The 9,798-nt window shown below is 33.0% G+C and overlaps 3 protein-coding genes across 7 annotated transcripts in view; 1 reads left to right on the forward strand and 2 right to left on the reverse strand.

The window, feature by feature from the left end:
- Positions 1-8,715, reverse strand: part of LOC102583881 (UMP-CMP kinase 3-like) — a 29,438-nt gene extending 20,723 nt beyond the window's left edge. Inside the window, exons 1-2 of one of the 2 annotated variants that reach the window (XM_015311955.1) lie at positions 8,524-8,715; positions 7,651-7,712 (exon numbers count right to left, since the gene is read on the reverse strand). In XM_015311955.1, coding sequence (XP_015167441.1) covers positions 7,651-7,680 — 30 coding nt within the window. In that variant the 5' untranslated portion in view covers positions 7,681-7,712; positions 8,524-8,715. The remainder of the gene's footprint in view (positions 1-7,650; positions 7,713-8,523) is intronic. The other variant, XM_006354569.2, reaches the window with a different exon arrangement.
- LOC102582663 (phosphatidylinositol N-acetylglucosaminyltransferase subunit P-like) overlaps positions 1-9,798 on the forward strand; it is a 40,227-nt gene that overhangs the window by 4,804 nt on the left and 25,625 nt on the right. For all 4 annotated transcript variants that reach the window (XM_006354565.2, XM_015311951.1, XM_006354566.2 and 1 more), the window contains one exon: positions 6,827-6,899. In XM_006354565.2, the coding sequence (XP_006354627.1) occupies positions 6,827-6,899 (73 nt within the window). The remainder of the gene's footprint in view (positions 1-6,826; positions 6,900-9,798) is intronic.
- LOC102581991 (phosphatidylinositol N-acetylglucosaminyltransferase subunit P-like) lies at positions 43-2,231 on the reverse strand. The gene is made up of 4 exons (XM_015311957.1): positions 1,905-2,231; positions 1,132-1,204; positions 562-680; positions 43-399 (listed from the first exon to the last, which is right to left on the reverse strand). The coding sequence occupies exons 1-4, from the start codon at positions 2,107-2,109 to the stop codon at positions 278-280; spliced, it is 519 nt and encodes a 172-aa protein (XP_015167443.1). The 5' UTR covers positions 2,110-2,231; the 3' UTR covers positions 43-277.

Genomic DNA, 9,798 nt, shown 5'->3' on the forward strand with positions numbered 1-9,798 from the left:
CCAATGAGCAAAGAAAAACACTCAAATACCAGAACCATTATGAACTTGTCAATTTGATCTTTTTCCCTAACAGTAATATACCCTTGCTAACCAGTATATTAGTTTTTCTGTACTACACAGAGGAAAGCAAATGGACGATTGTGAAAAAAGCCACATCTAAATTACATTTAATGTCAAGTACCTGAATTGGGTGAATCAAAGAGATACACTGATAAATGAAGGAAATGAAACTGATACAATCTATCCAAGCAAAATAACTGCACAGTAAAATTATTTCTTATCTTGGATTGAACATAAGGTCATTTATTTGATCAATCCGAATATCAGATATAGGCTCTATAGGTTGCTCATCATTGTCTGTTGAAGGCACGTTGCGCAAAGGTTCTCTTGTGAATTCATCTGCAGAATAGATAGAAAGAAAACATTACGAGCTCAATCCCATGATTATGTAAAAACAACTACTAAAAATTAAATTTGGGTATTGCATGCTTCAAGAGTCAAGACAGAAACGCTAGGAAAATCCTTTCTACTGTCATTGCCAGAAAGTCAAGTAACAATTACCATATATCATGCTGAAAGAAGTTGGAGGAGGGGTAGCCAAGAAGTTGAGACCAATGTAAAATCCTACAGCTAGTGATATAGTCATCATCGCATAAGCTGGCGCAGCTAATGCCCAGTACCTGATAAAACCAAGAACAATTTAACAAGATGTTAAATATATCATGTGACAATTAGTAAGTGACCAGCTAAGTTCTGCCAAGAATTTTTTTTTCATCTTGAGCATTCTGCAAATGCTTTAAGTTGCTTTCATGCACTTGTAATTTCTGAAATGTAGGACCAATATATATCAATTTCTGAAATGCAACTAAAGGGCTTATCAATTAAAAATTTGAGCCTCCTCTTTTCAAGATGTTTGTTCAAAACAACCAAATGCCATTATAGATCCAGAAATTGGAATAAAATAAGCCCAACTTAGGTAGCTGGAATACACTAACCAGCTTCTGGTGTCTCAGACAAACCAGCTAAGTAAATTTGAAACTATGAAATTCATATTATCTCCTAATTTAAAAAGGGATCTTTTTAGAGACAAGATATAAAGATGACACAAGCCTGCAAGTACATCTTCTTTACCTGCTTGGATAGTAAACAATTCCCAAAGAGTGCAACCAATGTTCGGGGAGATATGCCCACACCAGAAAAAGAACTGCTCATTGAAAATAATAGAAACCAATCAGACTTCCGTATGCATGAAATCAAATGAATGTTGTGACCACTGGAATACCAGTGGAATTAGGTTAAAGCAAAGCAGCTATACATACAAAATATGAGAGCTCAATACTTTACAACAGACGACATCTTGCAGACAAATCAAAAATTAGTATTTGCATCTGTTTTCAATATTTGCAGAGTAATATATCCAGAGATTTCAACAGCCTTGTCATTTCAACTCCCAAGAAAAATCAATTAGCATACTCTGCCCGCCCTTCATAATTATGCTGGAAAAGATGTAAAAAAGATTTTTGAGGGGTAATATGGTCTTTAACTATGTTAATGCCTGCATTAAAACCCCCTACATTACTAATACAAAAAAAATTCATGTATTAATCACACACACATCAATACACACTAGAGTAAAATATTAGTTATACATACACATATCATAATATATCAGAAATGGGAGATGGAAGATGGCTAGGAAGGCCAAGGAGTCTAACCAAAAGATAAGAATAAGTAACTTTCATGTCATGATGATCATTACCAAGGAAGAAAATCACATCACATTATAATACTAACAATTCAACTGTATTCCAAACTATGATATCAGAAGAAAACATTGAATATTCAAACATAGAGATATGTTCTAAATAACAGACTAAGCTTCTTAAAGATGAGGATGGGTAGACCTGTAGCAACAACAGTAGTAATGGAGCCAACAAATCCGTAAACTTCAGAAGTCTTGGGTCCCTGATCTCCAGAAACACCAAAGCCTGAATCTCTGTCGTCTGGGTCTGGAAAGAACACAGTGGCCTTCCTATTCTTGGAAAAACTCAAGATCCTCCTAGGGCTATTAACGGAACGAGGATCTTCCCAACCTTTATCTTCCAGCATCACGATATCTAAGAAGGTCCAAAGTGTCACTCTGAATAAGAATTATACCTGTCCCAACAATTGCCAAAACAGAGATGTTAGTGCATGGAAACTGCCTCTAGAATTAAGTCATTTCCAGAAAAAAACCATTTGAGAAAAGACCCATCCATACTATTATTTGTTAATAGAAAACGATTCCGATTTTGCAAATTCATTTTTTACATGTGGTCAATTATGATTTCGGCCACATCATTATTTATTTATTTTTTAAAAAGAAAAAAAGCCCAAATATGTCATCGAACTTTGAAAAAAGACTCATTTATGCCATTCGTTAAAAATTTGGCTCGTCTATGCCATTTCAATTAACAAATATGGCATGGATAAACCTTTTCTCAAACATAAATAATATAGATGACTCAAATTTTTATCGGACTACATAAATGATCCCCTTTTATCTCAAAATTTAATACTAGCATGTTTGAGCCTTCTCTTAATACAATGCATTATTATATTATATTATAGACTAAAAAAAGTGTAGGAAGGTACTAATATTACAAGTTCACAACCCAGTCCTTACCTGTTAATTGATGGAAAAAAGAAAAAGGTGGTAAGTTACCTTAACACTGTTACTCTGTCCCAATTTATGTGATTTACTTTTCTTTTTAGTCAGTCCCAAAAAGAATGACACATTTCTATATTAAGTAACAATTTGACTATAAAATGTCTATTTTACCCTTAATGAAATGATTTACAGCCACACAAATTTCTATCTTTCATTTTGGACCACAAAATTTTAAAATCTTCCTTTCTTTTTTAAATTCCGTGCCAAATCAAAGTACCTCACATAAAATGGGACGGATGGAGTAAGATTTTTTAAGGGTAAGTGCACTTCACCTAAGTTTTTCATCTCCGGCAAACAAAATTTCCCCTTGTTTGTTCAAGAACCCGATCGTGATATCGTTGTTTTCCCCCAAAATTATCAAACTGTAATTTATAGTTAGTGCAATCAAAGTAAGAAAAGGATCTGCGGAAAGGAATTTTGTTGAAGAAACCGTTGAATTCTTGCAATGGAGATCTTATAAACCTTTGAGTTCCATTGTGCATTGATGAAGAAGATCGGTTAATGACAAAACTTTCAAGTTCTATTTATGGGCAAATGATAGCAGGGATTGAAACAAAACAATTTTTAAGGTACTCTCCAGGTATCGGCCGTTCATTATTGTTCCCAAATTACTAGTAACTAAAATTGATAAAACTTAATTAGTATATTTTGTCTCTTTCCTCTGGATTATACCTAATATAATTGTTTTACTATGTTGACAAATTAACTAGCGCAGTTTGATCTTCTTTAGATAGAAACTCTGATTTTTAGGGCAAGCAATATAGCAATTGCAATGCCCCCTAAAAGAAAGAACAAGTGTTTGAGTCACAGGGAGTCTCAATAAACCTTTCAGAAGAAAGAAAAAAATAAAATCCAATTTGCTTTTCTTTTCCCCCTGTATGCCCTCCTTATGTACTGCTGCGTTATATCTTTTATATTTTGTCCATTTATTCATCTCTTTGTTTTCTGAATGTTCTGAAGTGAGACAAAAAAAAATGACTTAGACTCTTACGTTCAAATGAGAACCGATATGTAGTGGTTTTGTGTTAGAGCATTGTTGATCTAAACAAAGCAATTAAAATATCACCATGTGTCATGTGGCATTCTGGATATGTGTAATTGCCAATCTTGTTTTTTATTAAAGTCAGTGTTGTAAAAAGCCTCGCTTTAAGCTTTGAAGAGAAGCCAGGCGTGGGTCTTGCGCTTCAGATGGCTCCTTCTCTTCTGCAATATCCCTACTGCTTGCAACTTCTTTTTTCTTCTTTCTCTTCTTCTCTTCTCTGTTTCGATATTTTATTTTTTTTCTCGCCTATCTCCATTGAAAGTTTAGCACCACATCTTGTTACACAATTGACTAGTAAGTTCTCTTCCTTTTCTTAATTAATGTCTTTAGTTACGGTAATATTAAAGACCTTTAAATCCATAAACTAATCATACCTGAAACATACTCCTAAGTAAGGATGAATTCCTGGTCACTAGCTCCATTCATTCCATAATTTCAAAGGAACTAATGATCCTCATTGTTATTAACTTATTATTCTGTGAGTTGCTTGGTGGTTTTTTTTCTGGAAATGACTTAATTCTAGAGGCAGTTTCCATGCACTAACATCTCTGTTTTGGAAATTGTTGGGACAGGTATAATTCTTATTCAGAGTGACAGTAATGGAGCCAACAAATCCGTAAACTTCAAAAGTCTTGGGTCCCTGATCTCCAGAAACACCAAAACCTGAATCTCTGTCGTCTGGGTCTGGAAAGAACACAGTGGCCTTCCTATTCTTGGAAAAACTCAAGATCCTCCTAGGGCTATTAACGGAACGAGGATCTTCCCAACCTTTATCTTCCAGCATCACGATATCTAAGAAGGTCCAAAGTGTCACTCTGAATAAGAATTATACCTGTCCCAACAATTTCCAAAACAGAGATGTTAGTGCATGGAAACTGCCTCTAGAATTAAGTCATTTCCACTAAAAAACCACCAAGCAACTCACAGAATAATAAGTTAATAACAATGAGGATCATTAGTTCCTTTGAAATTATGGAATGAATGGAGCTAGTGACCAGGAATTCATCCTTACTTAGGAGTATGTTTCAGGTATGATTAGTTTATGGATTTAAAGGTCTTTAATATTACCGTAACTAAAGACATTAATTAAGAAAAGGAAGAGAACTTACTAGTCAATTGTGTAACAAGATGTGGTGCTAAACTTTCAATGGAGATAGGCGAGAAAAAAAATAAAATATCGAAACAGAGAAGAGAAGAAGAGAAAGAAGAAAAAAGAAGTTGCAAGCAGTAGGGATATTGCAGAAGAGAAGGAGCCATCTGAAGCGCAAGACCCATGGTGATATTTTAATTGCTTTGTTTAGATCAACAATGCTCTAACAGAAAACCACTACATATCGGTTCTCATTTGAACTTAAGAGTCTAAGTCATTTTTTTCTGTCTCACTTCAGAAAACAAAGAGATGAATAAAATATAAAAGATATAACGCAGCAGCACATAAGGAGGGCATACAGGGGAAAAGAAAAGCAAATTGGATTTTCTTTCTTCCGAAAGGTTTATTGAGACTCAAACACTTGTTCTTTCTTTTAGGGGGCATTGCTATATTGCTTGCCCTAAAATCAGAGTTTCTATCTACAGAAGATCAAACTGCGCTACAATATTACTACTTAATAACATTTCCCTCTATTCACATACTTATAACTATTAATACAATCTCCAAACTGCAGCAAGTCATTCAATCTAGCACTGAGGTAAAACCTAAGTAGGTGAGTCCAACCGAGATGGACCCATGATTCACCATAATCCCATAAATAAATGGGACTAACAAGGACGAAACAAATACGACATAAAATACCGTTGCAATCAGATTAGATAAACTCAATTCAGATTATAATTTCCAAAGGCAATTAGATAGACATGTATGAATTACATCCACAGAGAAAAACTTCTTATCGAGTTACTTGAGCTGCTACCCAATTTGAATACATCTCAGCTACTAAAATTGAAAATTTATAAGGTAATTATGAATTTTTCGAAACCCAAATAAGTATAATTTTTATTTGTTTCCCTAGTTAATTTGTCAACATAGTAAAACAATTATATTAGGTATAATCCAGAGGAAAGGGACAAAATATACTAATTAAGTTTTATCAATTTTAATTACTAGTAATTTGGGAACAATAATGAACGGCCGATACCTGGACAGTACCTTAAAACTTGTTTTGTTTCAATCCCTGCGATCATTTGCCGATAAATAGAACTTGAAAGTTTTGTCATTAACCGATCTTCTTCATCAACGCACAATGGAACTCAAAGGTTTATAAGATTTCCACTGCTGGAATTCAACGATTTCTTCAACAAAATTCCTTTCCGTAGATCCTTTTCTTACTTTGATTGCACTAACTATAAATTAGAGTTTGATAATTTTGGGGGAAAACAACGATATTACGATCGGATTCTTGAACAAACAAGGGGATAGTGGATAAAACAAATTTTTTTCTTACACTAAGCCTATTTTAGTTACTTACTAGGATAGTGGCTTATTTTGGTCACTTTTATCTTTTTGTGGCTTATTTAGGTTCCGGACTCATTTAAGAACAATATATCGCCTCGTTTGATAGATAGAGTGTATAAGAATAGTAGTAAATAAAGTATATTAGTAATATTTGTATTAGTAATGTTTGTACTAATAATACTTATATTAATTACATTGTTTAATCATTGTATTAAAAATATCTTGCATGAGAAAAAAAATTATTTACAAAAATACCCTTCATAATTATGCTGGAAAAGATGTAAAAAAGATTTTTGAGGGGTAATATGGTCTTTAACTATGTTAATGCCTGCATTAAAACCCCCTACATTACTAATACAAAAAAAATTCATGTATTAATCACACACACATCAATACACACTAGAGTAAAATATTAGTTATACATACATATATCATAATATGCAAATACTAATTTTTTATTTGTCTGCAAGATGTCGTCTATTGTAAAGTATTGAGCTCTCATATTTTGTATGTATAGCTGCTTTTCTTTAACCTAATTCCACTGGTATTCCAGTGGTCACAACATTCATTTGATTTCATGCATACGGAAGTCTGACTGGTTTCTATTATTTTCAATGAGCAGTTCTTTTTCTGGTGTGGGCATATCTTCCCAAACATTGGTTGCACTCTTTGGGAATTGTTTACTATCCAAGCAGGTAAAGAAGATGTACTTGCAGGCTTGTGTCATATTTACATCTTGTCTCTAAAAAGATCCCTTTTTAAAATTAGGAGATAATATGAATTTCATAGTTTCAAATTTACTTAGCTGGTTTGTCTGAGACACCAGAGCCAGAAGCTGGTTAGTGTATTCCAGCTACCTAAGTTGGGCTTAGTTTATTCCAATTTCTGGATCTATAATGGCATTTGGTTGTTTTGAACAAACATCTTGAAAAGAGGAGGCACAAATTTTTAATTGATAAGCCCTTTAGTTGCATTTCAGAAATTGATATATATTGGTCCTACATTTCAGAAATTACAAGTGCATGAAAGCCCTTATTTCCGTTGTTTCTTGGTGTTGCTGTTGGTACATGCATCCTGCAAATCTAGAAAATCGGTATCTAATTTCACAGTGCAATTGTTGTAGCCCCATATGTTGTACCAGAACTGGACACCACAACTCCACTATTTAAAGTCTTTAAAATCTCATAATTTTTTCTGCAGGTTTTTTTTAATTATAGTAGAACTTCTTTTTGCTTTGACAATAGAGAAATTAGTGAAAGCTTAAAGGTCAAGCATCCCTCCAATAATGCCGTCCAGTGTAGAAAGCATTTCACTTTTGTTTAGATTCCAGATGCTTAGACCATATGAAAATGAGAACTCATTCACAAAGGAAGTGGACACCAATAATCAAGGTAATAAGAATATTCTCTGGATATATGAAGCACATTTAGTTGAAAAGAAAGCTACCTGGTTAGCAGACTCGACAACAGTCCCCATGGATTTCTGGTAACTTGGTCTTTCGAAATTGCCTGCAGAAAGACAGACTCAGTCAATTACTCAGGAATGTTGACACTAAAAATAAAGGAAGGGGGACTGAACATCTAGAAGGAAAAGACTTGCACTTTCAGAGATCAGATGCTGGAATCTTCGCTTAATATATTCCAGCTTCAGATCACATAAGAAAAATGAACATGTTCACATTAATAAGCTTCAGATATTATAACTGCTAGAGTCAAAAACAGAATCTTCATGTCTCCAGAAAATGTACATTACAAAGCTTGAAGCAACACTTTTAATCTAAAGTATAAAACATCAATCTTCATAATAGATGACAATCAAAAGCAAAAAAGCCAGAACCCAGGTATTTACATGCACCCACCCCGCTTTATCATTAATTTATTCCTTCCCACATACATTCCCAAGTACCAGCCTAAACTATTCCCAAGCCTCAATACTATCCTAAAACAGTAGAAATTTCCCAGCAACACTCCACCATTGAAATTGAAAGAGATCAACTCAAGTTAAACAAAAACCCTCAAGTATAAAAAAAAAAATCTTTAAACGAGAAACAATAAATCTGTCGGTGCAAAATTGAGCACGCGCAAACCAGATGAAATTGCATGAGATCTGTTCAACCATAAACAAATTCCTAATCAGATCAAATCAAAACTAGCTCCAAAATACAAAATCAAATCTCAAGAATTCCAAAACAAAGAAACAAAATTCGGGTCAGATCGGAGCAAAGAAAATGCAGTAAATTGAAGAATGCAATGTATGAAATTGAGGAGAAGAATGAAAAAGCGTAGATCGGGAAGAGAGAAATCAAGATCTGAAGCTTACCAAAGGTAGAAGAATGGTGATTTGTTGAGGTACAAAAAGGGAGGGAATGGTAATGTGAAGAGCTCGCGAGGTTCTTTGAGATATATTTATAGGCCTCGAGCCAAATTTGGGAGAACCATTTTGAACGGTAAACTCTTCCCTTTTTCCTTTCGCACTCCACACGTTGCGTTGAATGGTTACTCTTTTTTTCCTTTTCACTTTATAGTAAATTGACTAGACTAACAAATTTATATCTTTCGAGAAATGTTTGGACATGTGATTTGAAATTATAATTTTAATTAAGGAAAATTATATGTTTAGATACATATTAAGAACATGACTTCAAATTCTCCTTATGAAATAAGTTTAGAGATTTCAAAAAAATTTAAAATGTAAAACTTAACTCATTAGTTTATATTTTTTGTAAAGAAAATAATGATGATTGATGTGACGAGTTAGATTGTTTATATCACGTGAAGAATTATATTAAAAGAAAAATTATACTTTGCTAACTAGTGAAATTTTATAAAATTATGTGTATTTGAAATTTTGTAATTGCAAACGTTTATTTATAAAAGGATCATAAAATAAGCAATTTTTCGATGTGGCACCTTAAGATATTCCAATATATCTTGATTATGCACTATTTGCTAATTTTGGTAAAGATTATATAAGATTTGAGCAACTTTTGATAGTTTTCACATGTTGCGGAGTTTTCATGTTTATGGAAAAAAAAATTACTACTTAAAATATAAAAAATGAAAAATTGCATGTAACTTCAAATTAGTTTGATTTCAAATAATGTCCCTGTTATCCGCTTTTAATCAGAAAGTGCACTAAATTTTTTTAATCTTTTCTTTTAACCGTGTACATTTTTGGCACAAACTAAGAAAGAATGGACATATTCAATTTTAGATAGGATTATTTATTTGTTTGCATTTTGGAATCATACGAAAAAGAATTTAATTGTTTGTACGAGAATCGGAGCTAGAAATAAGAAAATAAATGTGTGACTTGTTTATATATGCTCATGGCTCGCTGATAGCTACTTTACACTTGTGTTTTCTATTTGTTTTCTTCTTTTTGGCAAACTAATAATTAAAGATATGAATTTTTTAATGGTACGTGGAGAAAGAGCTGGTTTGTTTCTTTTTTAGCTAAATTTCATAGCTTGGTCTTTTAGACTAAAGATTCTTTACATGGTGACTTGTAAGGAGATGTTGTTTGCGCTTAATAAAGAGTTAAATCTTAATTATTTATACTTTTATATATATATATATATATATATATATATAT

This window comes from Solanum tuberosum, unplaced genomic scaffold (assembly GCF_000226075.1).
Source record: "Solanum tuberosum cultivar DM 1-3 516 R44 unplaced genomic scaffold, SolTub_3.0 scf00173, whole genome shotgun sequence".
NCBI lineage: Eukaryota > Viridiplantae > Streptophyta > Magnoliopsida > Solanales > Solanaceae > Solanum > Solanum tuberosum.

Coding starts and splice junctions, on each gene's coding strand:
- LOC102581991 (XM_015311957.1), bottom strand. CDS start 2,109: ATGCTGGAAGATAAAGGTTGGGAAGATCCTCGTTCCGTTAATAGCCCT. Junction 1,205..1,904: donor TACTACTGTTGTTGCTACAG/GTCTACCCATCC, acceptor TTCAATGAGCAG/TTCTTTTTCTGGTGTGGGCA. Junction 681..1,131: donor ATTGTTTACTATCCAAGCAG/GTAAAGAAGATG, acceptor TGGTTTTATCAG/GTACTGGGCATTAGCTGCGC.